This window comes from Citrus clementina, unplaced genomic scaffold, assembly GCF_000493195.1.
Source record: "Citrus clementina cultivar Clemenules unplaced genomic scaffold, Citrus_clementina_v1.0 scaffold_4, whole genome shotgun sequence".
In the NCBI taxonomy this organism is placed as follows: Eukaryota; Viridiplantae; Streptophyta; class Magnoliopsida; order Sapindales; family Rutaceae; genus Citrus; species Citrus x clementina.
In genome coordinates, this window is record NW_006262274.1 from 13882058 (window position 1) to 13901869 (window position 19812).

The 19812-nt window shown below is 34.1% G+C and overlaps 1 protein-coding gene across 2 annotated transcripts; it reads left to right on the forward strand.

Annotated features, from left to right (window-relative positions):
• The first annotated feature begins 10387 nt into the window (after positions 1 to 10387).
• On the forward strand, positions 10388 to 19235 carry LOC18044945 (coiled-coil domain-containing protein SCD2). 2 transcript variants are annotated; one of them, XM_006436875.2, is made up of 17 exons: positions 10388 to 11023; positions 11110 to 11279; positions 12321 to 12396; positions 12569 to 12610; positions 12700 to 12762; positions 13806 to 13855; positions 13935 to 13962; positions 14333 to 14407; positions 14489 to 14599; positions 14676 to 14736; positions 15274 to 15390; positions 15479 to 15597; positions 15876 to 15945; positions 16364 to 16405; positions 16990 to 17030; positions 17621 to 17747; positions 18742 to 19235. In XM_006436875.2, exons 1-17 carry the CDS (start codon positions 10631 to 10633, stop codon positions 18879 to 18881), a joined length of 1725 nt encoding a protein of 574 aa, XP_006436938.1. In that variant the 5' UTR covers positions 10388 to 10630; the 3' UTR covers positions 18882 to 19235. The 2 variants fall into 2 exon arrangements, with proteins under 2 accessions (XP_006436938.1, XP_024041350.1); XM_024185582.1 differs by having other exon boundaries at positions 10935 to 11023; positions 11114 to 11279.
• Positions 19236 to 19812: the final 577 nt, after the last annotated feature.

Genomic DNA, 19812 nt, shown 5'->3' on the forward strand with positions numbered 1-19812 from the left:
TTCGTGGACCGATCTGCAAGTTGTAACACCACTGGAGTTGGGTGTAATTCTCTCAGTCCAAGTTTCACAAATACTGAATAAGGCAACAGATTTACACTAGCTCCTAAATCCAACAAATCATTCTCAATAGTGTGATTGCCTATGCTACATAAGATAGTAGGGGAACCTGGGTCTTTGTATTTTAGAGGAATTTTGTATTGGAGTATAGAACTAACGTTTTCTGTCAAAAATGTCTTCTTTTGAATGTAAATGTTTCTCTTTTTAGTACAAAGGTCTTTATGAAACTTGACATAAGATGACACTTATTTTATAGCATCAAGCAAAGGGATGTTAACACTTACCTGTTTGAAGATTTCAAGAATCTCACCTGTGGATTTTCTCTTCTTTCCTTTAGTTAACCTCTGAGGAAATAGAGCTTTGGGAACATATTCTCGTGGGTTAGTTTCTTCTTTCTCCTCTGATTGTGAGTCCTTAACATTCACAGGTACAATTTGCTTTGTTTTCATCACCGACATCTCTACTTTGTTGTCGACTTCTTTCCCTTTTCGCAAGGTCATGACGGCTTTGACCTCTTCGTGATGTTGTGGTAAACTGGTGCTTACTTCATGCACTGCTTTAGAATTAGGCACTGGTTGACTTAGAAACTTGCATTTCTCAACAGTCATTACCAAAGTCTGAACTGAAGAAGCAAGTTGTCCCACTATCTTCTCAAGGCTTGAAACTGATTGGGCTTGTGAGTTGAAGCCTACTCTCATCTCATTTCGTATTTCATCAATAGCGCGATTATGTTGTTCAATCATGGAGTGGGTAACATTTTTAAAATTCTAGAGTGAATCCTCCCATGGTCTGGGTTGAGAGTAGTTCTGATTCAGATTGTATGGTCTAAATGGGGGCTAAGAGGCTTGACGAACTTGGGGAATTGGTTGCATTGGTGGAGCTGGAGTTGCTGGTCTATTCTGTTGGAATCCTTGAGACCATGAAAAATTAGGGTGGTCTCTCCATCTAGGGTTATATGTATTGGAGTATGGGTTGTAATTTGATGGTTTTCTCATTACACCTATGGCATTAGATTGATCTGAGTATGAGTCATGGTCATGTAGCTCTGTTGATTTAGCAGTCGATAACGATGTTATTTGTTGATAGAGACCTTCAATTATCGCTTTGACTTCTTTAATTTCTAAACTTAATTCGCCAATGTGAACCTCAATCACTCCCTTAATGCTTCTAGTATTCCTGAGTTATCAACTCTGTTGTTGGGAATTATTCATTTGTCGCTGGAAGAATTCCCAAATCTCTTATGTACTTTTTGACATTAGCTCTCCTCTACTTGTTGCCATTAGCCATTCTTGCACATGTGGCAGTAATCCCTCCACAAAGTATTGGCATTGGTGTCATTTCTTGTACCCATGATGTGGACACTTTAAGAGTAGTCCATTAAATCGCTCTCATGGCTTGGGTTGAGAGTAGTTATGGTTCTGATTGTATGGTCTAAATGGTAGCCTGAGAGGCTTGAGGAATTTGAGGAATTGGTTACATTGGTGGAGCTGGAGCAGCTGGTCCATTCTGTTGGAATCCTTGAGACCATGAAAAATTGTGGTGGTCTCTCCATCCAGTGTTATATGTGTTGGAGTATGGGTTGTAATTTGATGGTTTTCTCATTACACCTATGACATTGGCTTGATCTGAGTATGAGTCATGGTCATGTGGTTCTGTTGATTTAACAATCGTTAACGATGCTATTTGTCAATAAAGACCTTCAATTATCGTTTTGACTTCTTTAATTTCTGAACTTGACTCACCAATGTGAACCTCATTTACTCCTTAATTCTTTTAGTGTTCCTAAGCGATCGACTCCGTTGTTGGGAATTATCCGCTTGTCGTTGGAAGAATTCCCATATCTCTGATGCACTTTTTGACATTAGCTCTCCTTCACTTGTTGCTATTAGTCATTCTTGCACATGTGGCAATAATCCCCCCAAAAAGTACTGGCATTGGGGTCATTTCTCGTACCCATGATGTAGACACTTCAAGAGTAACCCATTGAATCGCTCTCATATTTAGAAAAATTACTCACCTTCTCTCTGGATAAACTCTAAAATTTCCCTGCGAATAGTATTGGTTTTATGCACTGGGAAATATTTATTTAAAAATTTAGTTACCATTTGTTCCCATGATGTAATGCTATTAGTAGGCAAAGTATTTAACCATGAACGAACTCTATCCTTTAAAGAAAATGGGAATAATCTAAGTTTAACATCATCGTCTGAAAAATTCTCATATTTAAAAGTTTGACAAACAGCATGAAAATCATTCAGATGATTATATGGGTCCTCATTTTCTAAGCCATAGAATATTGTGAGACAATTTAGCACACTAGGTTTTAGTTCAAAACTCCTAGCAGCTACATTTGGGTATCTTATGCATGATGTGCTCAAATTAGCTAAGGGACTGAAATAGTCCTTAAATGGCCTCTCTGGTGGTGCTTGCTGTTGTTGTAAATTTATTTCACTTTTACCTTTAATTACAACGTGTTTGTGTGTACGAAGTATTTTTTTAAGTTCAAGTTCTATAGGCTCAAAATTAGGTAATAATGTTCTTCGACCATGCATGCAAAGAATACAAAAAAATAAGGACAAAATTAATAAAAATAAACAAGAAGGAGAAATTACGGTACTAACCTTATCACGTTGTTACAACTTTTCTATAAAAAAAACACTTAAAAAAATACGTGAAATAAATTAACTAAAAATAAATTAATAAGATAAACAAAAAATTACAAAAAAAATAAATTGAAAATTAAATTACAGAATTTTAAAGAAGAGAAAAAGAAAAGAAATTCTTACCTCTAAATGCAGATTCACTTTTTTTTAAATAAGAATAAAAAATTACAAGAAAATAACTAAAAGAAATTATTTACAAAAATTAATTCCACAAATTAAAATAATTTACCTCCCCGGCAACGGCGTCAAAAACTTGTGCAAATTTTATTGAACTCGCAAGTGCACGAATTTATTGTAAAATAGATCAATGGTGATGAATGTCGATCCCACGAGGAGGTGGATTTTAATTATATGTAGAATTAATTTTTCTAAATGGGTGATTGGATTTGTAGTAAAGATGATTTGGAATATGCTAAAATTTAAATTAAAATGGCGAGAATAAATTGAAGAGAAATCTATTGAAATGAAGTGCTTGGGTATCTGGATCCGCATCAACATGTACCATGAGCTAAATATTCCTTATTAGTGTCAATTAAATCATGAGAGGGGTATCTACACCTCATGAACCACACTCTAATTAATATGGTGCTAAGGGTTTATCATGCCAAATAATAATAACCTTGTACTAGGGAGCCGGTGAAACCAGGGCGGTATCTAGACAAGATTATTATTATTTGTCAACGAAAAGTCAAAACATCCACAAACATTATAGGGGAAGAGAAAATAAATTTACCAAATAAAGCCTATGGCACATGTTGAGACTTCACCTTCAACCCAAACTTGAAAAAAAATTAGCTACTCATAATTGAACTAGGGGCAAAATGAAAATTTATTAAAATACGTAGAAAATACAAGATGGAGAAGAAATTACAGAAAATAGAGCCCAAAATAGATTCAGAGATGTCAAATTAGGGGGCAGGTCCCCTTTTTATAGATACATTGAGTAAATCATGGCCATCGAATTAAAAACAGTTTGGACGCTCAGGATTGCGCCACGTCATCAGTCAACAGTACGCGGTTTGACCACGCGGTTTGAACAATGACACGGTTTGACCACGCAGTTTGAACAGTCAACTGGCTTGAACAGTGACGCGGTTTGGTTGAAAATAATCCTGTGTATATGCATGTACCGTACGCGTAATTTTTAGTCCACTAATATGCTATCACGTCACCGATCAACAGTGCATAAGAATTTTCTCCAATGGAATCGTGACACTTCATCAGTCAATGCCACATCATCGGTCAATGCCACGTCATCGGTCAATGCCACATCATCGTTCTGTATATGTAAACAGTGTCGTGAACAGTAACATAGACAATACGTACATGTGAACAGTGACATTTTTCCTTTTATGCTCCCCCTAAGGTTTTCGACTGTCCTGAGTTCAAAAGTGATGTCCGTTTTACCGTCTGATTTCTCGTTCATTGTAAAATGACCATGATGCCTCTAAAATACTTAATTAAAATAAAACACACGTAATTAAATCACAAGAACCTTAAATACATAAAAGTACGCTTGTTAGTAAGACTTGAAATGTAAAATGATGATTTTCTCCTTTATAAATATACATTTTCTAACACTCAACATGAAACACCAAACACTTCGATTTAAATTGGAAAATCAACTCAGAAGAGTAGTCATAGGCCAATTTCTCGTCGTTGTTTTGAGATTGAGAGAAGAGCTTTTATGATTGCTTCATACGATGATGAGGAGCTAAATACTTTTAACGAGGATCTTACATCATCTGCTGGGGGTTTGTGGATGAAAGCAACGTAGAAAAAGATGGAGTCTATGAAAGTCAATCATGTCTGGTACTTGGTTGATCTTCCACCTAACCGTAGAGCTATCGAAAATAAATAAGTTCTTTAGATAAAGCGTAAAGTGGATGGGACAATCGAGAGATATAAAACAAGATTAGTCACTAAAGGTTATACTTAAAAGGAAGGCATAGACTATGACAAACTTTTTCTCGTATAGTAAGGTTTGCTTCTATACGATTGATCTTATTTATCATTGCACTTTTAGACCTTTAATTACATTAGATGGATATAAACACTGTATGTCTTAATGGAGAGTTAAAGGAAGAAATTTATAGGCAATAACTATAGGGTTTTGTTGTTAAAGGCCAAAAGCGCAAGGCATGCAAACTCAAAAGATCTGTCTATGGGTTTAAACATTCCTCTAGAAATCGAATATTAAATTCCATCAAGATGTAGTTTCTTAGGACTTTAGGATAGCTAAGGAAGAACATTGTGTGTACATTAGGAAGTCTAAAGACATTTTGCGATATTTGCTTTGTACATCGACGATATTTATCAGCTGTGAATAGTAAAGAGTTTATGATAACTTTATGAAATGAGAGTTATCATAACACTTTTAGACTTAAATTAAGATTACTTAAGGAGTAAATGATGAGTTTTTATTGCATTTTAATTACATTTTGCATGAGCATCATTTTAGTTTATTTTTAATAAATTGAGTTTGTTTTAGATCATTTTTGTACTTAGACTAAGTGCATGGTTGTAGGTGACCGAAAAGCTCAAGCTTTAGGGAAAGAATGTTGCTGCAACAGACTTGTAGAGATTATGAAAGAACTTGGCTACAGAGAAGTTGAAACAAGTGTAGAACAGTAAAGATGTTGTAGCCGTCCTGGTTTAATGACAAACTGGATTTCGCACGTAATAACTAAAAGATTGCGATATGAAATTTCCAAAAATAGAGAATATGCGTCATACACTTTCGGTTGCCCTAATCCTAAGTTATAAAAAGAGCACGCATGAAAAGAAAAATGAGAGAGATGTCATCCAAGGAGAATACTAACAAAAAACAACAAGAAAACATAAATTAAGAGATAGATTAAAGGCTGTAACACAAGATTCAAAGAGGAAACAGTGAAGATCACACCAAGAGCAAGCAGACTTCAGTTTTTCTTTTTATTTTCTTATTTTTTATTTAATTATAGGAATGTATTGGATTGCTATAACAATTTTATTTATTGTTCTATCACAAATCATGAATTGAATTTGATTGTAATTGAGTGATAAACGATCTTAATGGATGTTTGACTGACATATGTGTATTGCTCTGTATGTGATATAACATTTCATCTTAATTATATTTATTTCAATTCTCTATTTCAGCTGACCACTCATTTAGTGGATAGTAGTTTAAAAAAGAGTCTAAAAAAGTCTAATTTAGTGACTCAAATTAAAATAATACTTGGTTTTAGATTGAGTTTCCAAAGTTGAGTAAATTTCATTTTAAATAGAACCATACTTAATCTAAAATTAATGAAGAACTGGACATATGGATTCATCTTGTAAGGTAAATGGAACCCAGAACGTTTAATACTATATCTAATGTTAGCATAACAATTGGTCATTGTTAGGTTGCGTTAGGTATAATATATCCAACAGGCGACAACTGAGAATGCATGAGGGATGTTGCCCAGTGCTGTAGTAAATGTTGTAACAATGATGCTGTAATTGAAAAAATAGTCAAAGCCATTGAGTGAGTTTATTCACTCAACTACTCATTCCTCATTGGTCACATCCTTGTGTTTGATGTGAGAGTTTTCTTTATTGTATTTTTAGTTTAATTAGTTCATTAATTTAATAAATTATCTTATTTTAATTAGAACAAAACTGCACTATTAAGATTACTGTAGCAAATTTGATAATATCAATCCCTACGGAGATGATCTGAATACTTATCAGTATATCAGTTTTGTGTACACTTGCACATGGACACCTATAGCCTTTGAAATGACCAACAGTTTGTCAAAACTATTAAAGATTGGTTTTACTCAAATTTTGACATGAAAGATATGGGCAAAGCAGTTAATATCTTAATAGTCAAAATTTTCAAGGATCGTTCAAGGAAACTTCTAGCACTGTCATAAGAGCTTTACATTAAGAAAATCCTTAAAAGATTCAACATAGCTGATTGTAAGCCGATACCCCAATAGCCAAAGGACAATTTCTCAGTCTTGATATGTGCTCAAGACTCCTCGAGAAAAAGAAATAATAGCCAGAGTTCAATACGCAAATGATATTGGAAGTCCCATGTATGTCATGATATGTACAATGCATGATATCATTTATATTACAGAAATGATGAGTAGATACCAGTCTAATCTTGGTCAAACGCATTAAAGCACTGTCAAGAGGATTTTAGCATATCTCAAAAGCACTGCAAGTTATTCTTTATGCTATGAAGGAAGTGGTTTGTGACTTGTTGGATATTCAGATGCCGACTGGGGTGGCGATCTGGATGAGCACAAATTGACCTCGGGATATGTATTTTTGCTCAACAGATGAGCAATTACATGGAGTACAAAAAGCAAACATGCACAGCTTTATCGACAATGGAAGCTGAGTATATTGCATGTTCTGTAGTAGTGCATGAAGATGTATAGCTTAAAAGATTTATGAAGGACTTAGAGGTTAATATTAGTAATGCTAGTTCAGTAATGGTCTACTGTGACAATCAAGCTACTATATTTTCCTCTAAGGGCGCCAAATACCACAACAAATCGAAACACATTGAGACTAAATACAATTTTATAAGAGATATTTTCATGAAGAAAGAAGTAGTTATACAATATATATATCTACGCATAGCATGATAGCTAATCCACTTACCAAAGCTGTAATGAGGGATATATTTGCCTCTCATGCTAGATTATTGGGGCTACATAAATTGTAATTTTACATTGTTAAGATGTATATATTTTTGTGAACATCTCTGTTACATGAATTATTTTGAAATGCAATTATATTTAAAGTTCTCTTATTTCAATTTAGTTTGTAAAAGGCATAATTAAACACATATGAGAGTATGTCGTCAAGTCAAGATTGCTCATGGAGCAAGTTGAGATGAGACAAGTAGAATAATGAGACAATGCATTCATTTAAGAGCCAAATAAAAAAAAGCCTATTCTATAAATTTTGTTACCTTGACTAGAATCAAGATGAGGTCATAAATGATATTTCTCATAGACTGACTATGATGTACCCCACCATCATGAAGACCTAATTGAAACCATATGTAAGATCTTATTTTGGTACTAAAAAAGAGCGTTTATTTTAAGAAATTAAGTTGGACGTTGAAGAGCGACTGGACTAAGATCTGTACAGTAAATTAGATTAATGAGACACACACTCTAAAATAGAATATTCACTGTAGTGCGTGTACATACCACGCGCGCTTGTTGACCAAAATGGAAAATGAGAGAATCTCTTCTTCCTCATTATGTAAGTTCTATATGACTTTCTAGTATCTTTATGACTATCAACTATGTTTTTGAGATCTCATACTGGTGTCTGCTACTTTAGCATGTTATCTATGACATTAACATGATTGAGTCTATGAAACATGACTAGGAAAGCGATTATCCTGGATTGATGGACATAAGTGTGATAGGAAAATTTAATTTTTTCTTTTTATATGATTCATTGGTTGACCAATTGTATAACATACATTGGGTATTACAATTGTGAATACATAAAGAGATTGTGCAATTTTGGATACCAAGATGATTTAGTATGCTTAAGTATTAAAGTAAATTAAATTTAAGATACAATGAACATACGTTAAAATTCTCTTACATACGATTGCAATTAAGACATCTCTTGCTTGGGTCAGTCAGCAATTGAGATATGTTTTTTGGCTCCTCGAATAGGTATTTGGATATGTTAATGGTCACACATCATATATACCTGTATGACTGGAAATATGTGGTTGTTCATTATTTTTTTATGCACTACTTTGCAATTTTGACGTCGTCCCATCATGTGCAAATGGGAGATGTTGGAAGGATGGGCCGCCTATTGCGGATTAACCCGACTCGACCCGCATATGGTAACTGTTATATGGTTTTGGAAGTTTTTTATAGGGGAGTTGATTTTGCTTCCCCAACCTTAGTTTTAATTGCTCCCTATCGAATGCAAAAAATACTTCTTCTACTTCTCTTCTTCTTAATGCTGAATTAAGAAAATTGAACAATTCATTGAAAATGTATTTATACTGTGATAAAGAGGAGGATTTGCACCTATAATTTCCTTCCAGTTATTGACGTGAACTAATATTTGATCATTCCACTGCTTGATTTGTAAAGAAACATAAGTACTTAAATTTTTTTATTTTCTTTCATAATTTAATTAAATATAACTGTATAATATTTTAAAATAATTATACACATAATTAGGTGTTTGTTTGGTATGACTTAGGTGGCGTTTGTTTTTTAACTTAATGACTTAAAGTGACTTAATTTAATTAATTAAGTTAATTAGAAGTGTTTGTTTTTATAACTTAATTAGACGTTTTAGATAATTTTGACTTAATAAAATAAGCCAATTTTTTTTACTTTTAACTTAATGGAGAAATCTGAATTAAGTCAATTACTTGCTAATGTCAAAAATATCCATACTTTATAATTTATTTTTCATGTCTATCCCAAAACTCACTCAGACATTTACCTCACATAAAAATATTTCTATTTTTTCTTTCTTATATTATATACGATAAAATTTAAAATTTATGGTATTTTATATATTAAAATTCTAAAATAATTATGTATTCACTTGAACATAGTTTTACTTATAAATGTTAAAATATTGTAGTATTTAATTTATTATTTATTTGACATTCAAATTTAATAAGAATACAAATATAAAAGTACATATTTTCAACTTTTTAAGTTGAAAAAAACAAACAACTTAATATTTATTTTTTGAGATTAAGACAAAAAAACAAACATATTATTCAGATTTAGACATTCAGATCTATTCAGAATTCAGATTAATTCAGGTCTATTCAGATTTCAGATAAAAAAACAAACGCCACATTATTTAATGGACATAAGTGCTTATCATAAATTTTCTTGTTGTTTGATTATTTTTCTAATAGAGTTTTCGTATCTTAAATAAGTCATTTAACTCTATTAGCAAAAGTTCAAATTTTGAATTTTTGGAAGTAGAGGTTGAAAAACTTTTTTTAAATGTCAAAATATCTAAAATAATCAATATTTATTTAACTACCTCATTTTTTTTCATAATATAACTTTAGAAAAACTTGTCTATTAAAATAATTTCATAATTTTTTAATAAAAACTCTTATTAACAACCAAATAACTAAGGCTCTGTTTGTTACAGCATTTCAAATAGAGTTTATTCAAGTAGAGTTTTTGACAATAGAGCCTTTACCTAAAAAATTTTAGTTGTTTGGTTGTCAATAAGAGTTTTTATTAAAAAATTATTAAATTACTTTAATAGACAAATTTTTTAAAATTATATTATGAAAATAATAAAATAAAATTGTTAAATAAGTAGAGGATATTTTAGATATTTTAAGATTTAAAAAATATTTTTCAACATTTACTCCTAAAAGTTCAAAATTTGAGTTTTTGTTAATAGAGGTAAAATAGCTTATTTAAGCTCTAAAAGTTCTATTAAAAAAAATCAAACAATAATAAAAATTATGATAAGAATTTATAAAATTAAATAAATACTTATACCCATTAAATGAGTCATAACAAACATACACTAAATTTTTTTTAATAAAATTTTTACTAATAAAAATTTTAATTAAATAAATTCTAAATGGAGCATAAGTAGACATAATATCACATAATTATTCTAAAATCTCGGCGCACTTTCCTACACATTCGTATCAGCAGACGGCAGCATATGGGTCCCCCAATTTCCACCCAATCTCTCCCGCGAAACATGCACGGGGTCAACCCACAACTAAACGACGTCGTCGCTTTCAAAATAGTACTGCCGCTCTCAACTCAAACTCCTCAAAATCCTCGATTTTCTCGAGAAGATCTAGCTCGCATAGACTCCTCGCTCCATTTTCCCCACAACACCAGACACGCGTAAATAGAATTGTAATTACAGTTATATAAATGGATCGTCGGAGGGCAGGGAGTCCGGTGTACGGGCGGCAGTGGAGCGGTGGATCTAGCAGTTCGGGCTCTTCCTCGCCGGCGCACCCTCAGTCGCGCCTCCAGCCTGCCGTCTCCTCCATCAAGCGCAACCAGAACGTCGCAGCGAAGGCCGCCGCGCAACGCCTAGCTAAGGTCATGGCCTCACAGAGTGCCGCAGCTAACGACGACGATGAAGTTGATGACGACCGCGACGACGATCTCACCTTCCACTTCGCTCCTACCTCAACTTTCTCTTCCAGAGGCAGTCGCAGTAGTAGCAGTAATAATACAAGCAGTAATAATACAAGCAGTAATAATACTACGTTATCGGCGATTTCGAGTACTAGAACTAATAGATCTCCCTCTCCTGCGGTAATATTATTAAACGCTGTCGTTTCGAGATCTTAATTGGCTTCGTCGTGTTTGATCTGATTAGAATGATTTGGTGTTTTGATTAGTTAGGTCGGACCTTAGTAGAACATACAACGACAGTGAGGTCCACGTCAGCTGGAAGGCCATCAATGATGTCTGTTAGAACGACGCCGTCGGTGCCACCAAGTAAACCGTCTGTTAGAACTCCAGTTGCCATACCTCCTATCGAGCCTCCTAGTAGTAGGATAATTAAGAGGTGTGTACTGATTTGTGAGCTTAGACTAGTTCAGATTCTGATTGGAGTTTTATTTGCGGCACATGAATGTTGTACTGTTGAATTATGAATGTTTGACTGTGAATTTTATTTAATGCCACTTGCTTTGCTGAATTATGGGCTGTTTCATTTTGATTTACTTAGTAGCTGAATCAAGTTAGAGACTATCGAGGGAGGCCAGAGGGTTGTTTTTGCCCAAGTGTTTTTGGACCCAGAAATTCATGTTGTTATGCCTTTATTTTCATGCAACTTTTAGCTTGCTATTAGTTATCGAACTTTTATCTTGTCAAGTAGAACCATTTTTGCAGCAAATAGGAATTTGCATTGCCTGTCTTATCTGTCCTTATTATTCTAGTTATTCATTTATTAGGTAATTGTTATATGTATATTGGTTGGGGTTATTGGGAATTTTTATTTTTGGAAAATCAAAATCATGACATCATTTGTGGATGGTTAGATTAATGCACTTTAGATGGTTAAGATTATTTTGGACATGTACTAAATTTGTAGGCTATATTTAATCTTAATTATTATAAGTCTATTAATGTAATTGTTAAAAAAATGGTTTCATAATTTGTGGTTTGTGTATATACAAGGTGGGTGTGTACATAAGTAATATTCTGATGTACCAGATCACTCATAACATGTGGATAATGTTATTGCATTTATTAAATGATTGTAATGTCATAAGAATCTCATCATTCCTAAATGATTATCATCTCATAATAGTTTCATCATTCATACAACAAGGAGGTTTTCCTTTGTTAATGTAACTGGGTGTAGGATTCCATTATCAATCACTGTCATTTTGTGCATTTATTCTTCCAAATATCATGAAAGAACTCCTAAACAGCCGATATATGTTTATGTCCATCTTTCTTGTATGGAAGAAGGTGTTAACGTATTGTTCTTTGCACCTTTTAAAGGAATGAGGTGTTGGTAGGGTTCAGTTGCGGGGTGTTTTCGGCACAGCTGATTATAAACTCCTGATTTCTTGAAATTCATTATTGTTAATTGTTTTAGGTTTCCTCCAGAGATTCCACAACTCAATTCTCAAGATGCAGGAGATCAGCGTGAAGCTTCTGCTCTCCGTGATGAAGTATGTCACTTTCACTGATCAAATTCTTTCTTGTTAATTGATGCATATAACCTCATAATCTATTGGTCCAAGCTATGGGCTGTTTACAACAATTTCTAACATTACTTTTAAAAATTTGAAATTTATGTTTTAAAGCAGTAAGCTTGAAGCTAATTATTGTGATAAATTGCAGCTTGACATGGTACAAGAAGAGAATGAGATTCTACTGGACAAGGTGAGCTCCACCCTAACCATAAATGACATTGTTTCTTTGCCCATATTCTACTTTACGCATGAGATTTATGCCTAAGCAATACTTTTTAGCTTCGCCGCGCTGAAGAAAGACGCGAGGAATCTGTGGCCAGGGCGAGGGAGCTTGAGAAACAGGTTAGTTTCCATCCTTATAAAGCTCTAATTCATGCATAGCTGCGCTGGCACAAGGAAAATGTTAGCAATTTATTGGTTATGACTTGTGCACTTGCAGCACTCCTGACATACTCTTTCTTTTCCTTTTTTTCATTTTTGTGTTTATTCTTTTTTTGTTTCTGTCTAAGTTAAATTTATTTTGCATTAATCTGTATTCAAAAGATAAAAGGTTGAAGAACAATTGTGTTTCAACTAATAATCAGTACGTGGCTTATTGAACTAATAAGTTATGATAGGATAAATAATATATTAACAAACAAATAACTGAAGTCAATAGGCAATATTCAAGGTACCTTTAAAGGACCTGAAATTATAAGATGTGGAAGTTGTGACATGTGTTGCTAAATATACACAGCGTGCTCAAATTGTCTAATGAGAGAATGAGAGTTGCAAGTTTAAGAATTTATGAGTGAAGAATACGATTGAAGGATTGGGGTATATAGAGATGTTTTGATGGTGCATTTATCCCTCAAACAAGCTATTATTTTAGATCATGAGGGTAAAATGGTCTCATGCCCTTTTAAGACGGTAGCCTTAATACCCACATTGGTAAATAATGGCCACAGCCAACCAGGTTAGAAATAAGTTTTGGCTGTCATGATGGGTTTGAAATTGCCTATTCCGCTCACGGCTCGCATTGGCTGATCAATTCCAAGTCATACTGGTACAAATTCCCTTGACATGGCATGTCATGGTCCAATTTGCATCCCAGCACATTCATCATATATTAAAATTAGTTGCATTTAAACCTATGTAGCTATTTATGTTATTGTTGGTCTGCTGGTGTTTGTTTTCCATGTTTGAACTTACAAAAATAATTGTGTATCAAGATAGTGTTTATCCCATCTTTCTTTCTGGGTCAATTGAACTAAGTTTCCTCAAGCATTTGGATTTTAGCACTTAATTGGGTTAAATTGATGAAAGAGCTTTCAAAATTCCTGCAAGTTTCCAAGTGCTCTTGGTAATGATACGCCAATAGTCATTTTCACAATTAATTCTCGTAGGTTGCCTCTCTTGGAGAAGGGGTATCCCTGGAAGCCAAGTTGTTGAGCAGGTAAGCCTACACGCAGTTTTCCCTGTTCTGTTGTGATATTGAATATTCTGGTTATGATTTTTGTAAACTTTAACTGCAGGAAGGAAGCAGCACTGCGTCAGAGAGAGGTAAATTGGTAGCTTTATATTAGCTGCAACATAGAAATGACTCTGGCAAGGGTTGGAACTGTTACTTTATTCTTTTTATGTTTTTTATTTTTAATTTCCTTCAGGTACGTTAGATTAGACCACTACATGACTGTTTCTGCCAGTTGATCTACCTGGACCTTTCTATCAGTTTTAGATTCTTAGTTTACCGTAGCATTCGGGGGATGCGGCCAGTGGTGGAGGGTTGTTCTTTTTTTTCCGCGGGAGGGGGGGGGGTGTGGAGGATTTGGCCCAGTGTGATCTTTCTTTCTTTTTTTCTGGGTATTGAAGAAATTGGTCTTTATTTTTTCTTTAAATCAAGTAGCTACTGTCTAACAAAATGTTAGTACAGGCTGCTCTTAAAGCTGCAAAACAAAGGACTGATGGAAGAGATGAAGAGGTTGCATCCCTTCGAACACAAATCGAGGTGAAGTATGCTAAGAATAGTGTTTTAGTTGAGTTGTTTCTTGCATAGACTAATATTCGATGCCTTGTCTATTTGAATCAGAATTTCAAAGAGGAGGCTATCACAGCTGTGGAACAATTACGAGAAGCAGAAGCTGAAACAAAAGCTCTAAAGTCAATGACACAGAGAATGATATTGACCCAGGAAGAAATGGTTTGCTCATTGAAACTGAAGTGAGATTTATTTCTAGCCGTTTCTGCCTTAACCATATGCTGCGTCTATCTTCTAGGAGGAAGTTGTCTTGAAGAGATGTTGGCTTGCTCGCTACTGGGGATTAGCTGTACAACATGGTAGTAAACTAGCTATAATCTTCTTTCATTTGAAAGATGAAATGAGTTGCATTCTCTGGTCTTTTTTCTTTTTCATTTTCATTTTCTGCAGCATTGGCATATATATTATTACTGGAGCCTGAATATGAAATTACCCCTTTAAATGTGTCTGGTTGAAAACTTTTTTCACATTCATGAAACAAATGAAGACTATGTCCTCTGCTATAATTCCAGTGATATTGCCGGCTTCTATTATTTTCATGAACATTAAATAAATTCCTATAAATTTTAGAAGAATGCAGTTTTGCCATGTTTTCATTTCCGCTTTTCCTTTATCTTTCTACTTTCCACTTTCTTAATCCTTTGATTTCTTTCCCTTTTTTTGTGTTGAACTCGTGTTTCCATTCTTTAATTATGGTGGTTCCATAAAAGCTTTATCTTGACACTAGATTTGCTGTTGATACCTAATGAAAAGGCTTTGTGCGGGGTGCCTTTATTTTATTTGTTAGATGCATAATCTAATTGGCTCTTTCCTGTGATTGGTTTTGGCTCTTATAGGTACTTGCGCCGACATAGCAGTGTCAAAGCATGAACTCTGGTCAGCCTTAGCTCCTCTTCCCTTTGAAGTTGTCATTTCTGCTGGACAAAAGGCCAGGGAGGAGTCCTGGGAAAGAGGCTAGTTTCCATATTAAATTTGCTGTTATTTTATCTTTATTTAGTTTTTGATAACTTGCATTTACTTATGATTTTGTGTGATGAGCAGCGTCTGGTGATCCAGACAGGAGCAAACATGCTCGGGAGTTGAGTGATCTAACAGGAGAGGGAAATATTGAGACTATGCTTTCAGTCGAAATGGGTTTGAGAGAATTAGCTTCTTTAAAGGTTTCTCTCTTTACTGATCTTTTTGCTTGTTTCTGGACCGTTTCAGTAGATATTAGGTTTCCGTTGTTTTTGTGTATACATTGGTTGAATATTTTGGAGAGTACTTCAATTATTAAATGTGCATGAAAAAATTATTGTTTGAGACAAATTCATGCATGTGCAATATGTGAAAGTTTGTTCTCTGGAGTATGTGAATTCGAATTTTTTTTTAAGTTCCTGTTCGACAGCATTCTTTCTTTAGGTTATATCTTTGAGCTAATTTACATTCTGTTTTCAAGGTTGAAGATGCTGTTGTGCTTGCATTGGCTCAGCAAAGAAGACCAAATATGGTTCAGCAATCCATCTCTGGTATTGAATCTCTATAACTCACAAGTTCCTTTTTGTTTCTTCGATCGTTACTGCTAAGCTCTATTCCTTGATCTATTCATATAAAATGTTTTCTTTGCCCTTTTTTTATTTTTTCACTTGTCCGTCCGGTCTAGCTTTTACTTAAAATCTTCAAAATGAAAGATGTGATAGCTTCTTGGCATTATGAAGTCATGAAAATACTTGGAAGCCTCCAGACATCTGGTCCTATCTTGTACCTCCATGTTTCATCCATAAGATACACACTTTTTATACTTCCTTTAAACACACACACAAGGGCTATGCAATTTCAGTTCTGAAGTATTCCATCATTTTTGTGTTCACTAGAGGTCCAAGGATTGGCTAATTATTGCATGGAAAACATCTTTCACATGCCCTAACCTTGTTTTTTGATTTTCAGATTCCAAGTCACCAGGTGATCCAAAGTTTATAGAGGCATTTGGTAAGTAATTTACTCTTATCTGCAACTGTTATAGTTATAACTATGGATATTAAAACTAATTGGAGAGATGCAATCTATGGTTATATTAGGCATGGTTTTCTGTGCCTGAAATTTTGTACTTTACTGCCCTTATCAGACTATATGGATCTAGGATTGATTTCTACTTGTCTACGGGTTTTATGTGGCATAACAAAAATTTTACCTTCATCCAGTTTGTTTTGATTTATTAGGAATTTTCTTTTTTTTGGAACCCCCCCCCCCCCCCAAAAAAAAAAAATTTAATGGTTACAGTCTAGGGTCAACTAGGTCTCTACATACATATAGGCAGCCCAGAAATTGACAGACACTAGCCCGGAAATCTACTTCCACTGACAAGTAACAACATTGGGGAGCATTCTACCACTATCCCACTTTTTATTTGTGGAATGGATAAAGAGCCCTCATGGGGCTTGTACCGGTGCCATCAACATTGAGAGTGCCAACCCACCATTGTAACCCAATGGCTTAATGCGGTTGTTCTTTGAATGAACTAAAATTAGCAATTTTATATCTAGTTTTTAGCATTTTCTTTTTTCCTCCTGCAGAATTAAGTGAAGATGAGGCAGAAGATGTTCTGTTTAAAGAGGTCAGCCACCTTTTAGATCTATTTTCTTGTATATAATATTGAAACTGCTATGTATCTTTTACACATAATCCAATGATTGACTTCTTTTTTTCCTTCTTATGATGCAATTGCTTCATTTATTGAAGGAAGAAAATTTAATACTTCAGTTAAAATTCCATGCTTTCTCCCAATATCATTTTCTGAACTTGCTGCTACCAAATGCATGGGAATGCATAGGTCCACATTGGTGTAATGGCTCAAGTGTATGTGGTTATTATGTTCTTCTAGAAATGCTCATTTGTCAGATCTTTGGTCCTGTGGAAGTTGATTTGCCACACCAATCTCCTTTTTTTGGCCAACCCTTCCCATAGGCATCTGTAGAAGAGAAAAAAGAAATTGAAAAATTGAAAAGAAAACATCAGACAAAAATTTTAATTTTCTAAGCTTGAGTGTTTTTGCAAATTTGTTGCAAGGCCCATAACTTAGGCACGGATTATGGCTAATCTGGTTATCTAGGGAATGTGCGTCTGTTTCTGTGTGTTTAGTTGATAATGTTTATATTATGTCTTGATATGTTAGATATCATTGTTCTCAGAACTTGAATTATTCAGGCTTGGCTGACGTATTTCTGGAGAAGAGCTAAAGTGCATGGTGTGGAGGAGGATATAGCGGAAGAGCGGTTACAGTTTTGGATTAGTCGCAGCGGGCAGTCTCCAACTTCACATGATGCTGTTGATGGTAATAGTTGCAGTTTATAATTCTTAGTGAGAGTAACATGTGTTAGATATTGTCTCTCCAGCTAAAAGTACATTGATCTGATGGTTAAAAAACCTATATCACAGTTTGTTAACGTGGAGAGATTTGTTAGCATTCCTTATGCTTCATGGAGTGTGATTAATAGAAATATTGCTATCTCTTTGATTAAAAATTAATAAATCAGTAGCTTCTCTATACCATTGAATTAGGATTGATAGTTGTAAATCCCATATCCTATTATAAGGCAAAGAATTTAAGTGGACAGAAACCTAATGTTGTGTACTAATGTTTAACCATCATCCTTCTTAATTCAATGGTTTTGGACTTGCTGAGTGAGAATTTTAAACGCGCCCCTCCCTCCCTTTTTTCCCTTAATAATAAGAAGAAGAAGAAGCTCCATTCTCACCTCTAAAATAAGGTAGATGGACAGTTGTAATTCTTTCCTTTTAATTCCCCTTTTGAAGGGAAGATGTTGGACAATTGTCTCTAGTTTTAAGTTATCATTTGTCCCCTTCAATTCAATAATATAGAGTTGTCAAGTTGGTAACATTTAATGTTAGCTTTTGACTTTAAATCTTGATCGTTGGATTAAATGAGAGGAATGGTTGCAAATTCTCAAGTTAGCCAGGCTGGTTTTGATACTCACTGTGAGATTTGTAACAATATACGCGTGACTTGTAAGATGGAATGGAGGGCCAATAGCATCTAAACAAGGATTTGTAACAATCTTTTATAGGTTTCAAGTCCTATGTTACATGTCTATATTGTTTCCAGTCTCACATCATATAGATGGTCCTTAAAATTATCATGACCACAACCAGTAGACATGGATGTTGGGATTAGGACCTTCATATAAGGACACAATCTTTTAGATAAGTACACAGTCCACCGGCAACATTAGCTACCCGTAATGTAGGCTCATATAGGTGTGTTACTGTAACTTATGTCATTTCATGCAATTTCTGTTTTGGGGCAGTGGAGCGAGGTTTATTGGAGCTGAGGAAGTTGGGGATAGAACAACAACTCTGGGAGGCATCTCGGAGAGAAATTGACTTTCCCTCCTCTACGACAGTTGCTAATCACAAACCTGCAACAGATTCAGAGATGTCTTCGTGATGGCCATTTTGATTCTTTTTGGATGAGTTTGCTGCTTTCTTTCTGCAATTTTTTTTTTTTTCCTTTTCTGTGAATGAGAGAAGTTGCTTGTGCCGATTTTTTTTTTATTAATTGCATATATGTTCTTTTTCTTTATATGAGTTTCCAGTTCTCCACACTTGAAAATCTTGGCTATTTCCTGTTTCATTCAGCAACATCAAACTTGGTACCATAGCTGGTCTTTGATACCCAGAGAACTATGATTAGGCGAGCCTGTTATTAGTTACTTGTATGAGAGATTATGTTATAGGAAACCGAATGCTTAGACCAAATAATTGTGTAATTGATTTTGCAATTCATCTTTTCATTACTCAATTGGTTTAGACAGACAAATTATTCCCCCCCCCCCCCCCCCCCTTTTTTGGTTTTTGTAAATGTATGTATTACGCTTCCAAACTTAATGTTGTAATTTCTCCTTCTAATTGATATGTTCATTCCTCTAGCATGATTATGGTGTATGTCAAGGGAGAGAGCAATCACAACTCGTGACATTTATCAATTAGATATCAAAACTCTCCCGTACCTGTGGTTCCCATCAAGAGCTGATAAAATGGGCCATTGAACTGTGTTTGAATTGTGTTAGTTTTGTATGGTGTTAAATTTAGGTCAATTTAAATATGATTCATTTAATAATCGTGTCAAAATATTAAGATTTTAATATATATTATGAAATATATTTTTATTAATATTTTATACATTTATATTATTGAAATTTTAAATTTATATAAAATTTCATAAATGAAATACTGTGTATATGTTCATCTTCTCAAAAAATAAAAGAAAAAAATAATTATGACTAATACTTTAGTTTTAATTACAAGAAATTATAAATTAATTTATAATAAAAAAATATAATTGTGATATGGATTGGGTAGAACTTTAACATTAATCT

Bases quoted from the DNA above. Each gene is read 5' to 3' on its own strand.
- LOC18044945 (XM_006436875.2), top strand. From the start codon at position 10,631: ATGGATCGTCGGAGGGCAGGGAGTCCGGTGTACGGGCGGCAGTGGAGC. The intron at 12,397-12,568 runs GTATGTCACTTT...GATAAATTGCAG, and splicing joins CTTCTGCTCTCCGTGATGAA to CTTGACATGGTACAAGAAGA. The intron at 17,031-17,620 runs GTCAGCCACCTT...TGAATTATTCAG, and splicing joins AAGATGTTCTGTTTAAAGAG to GCTTGGCTGACGTATTTCTG.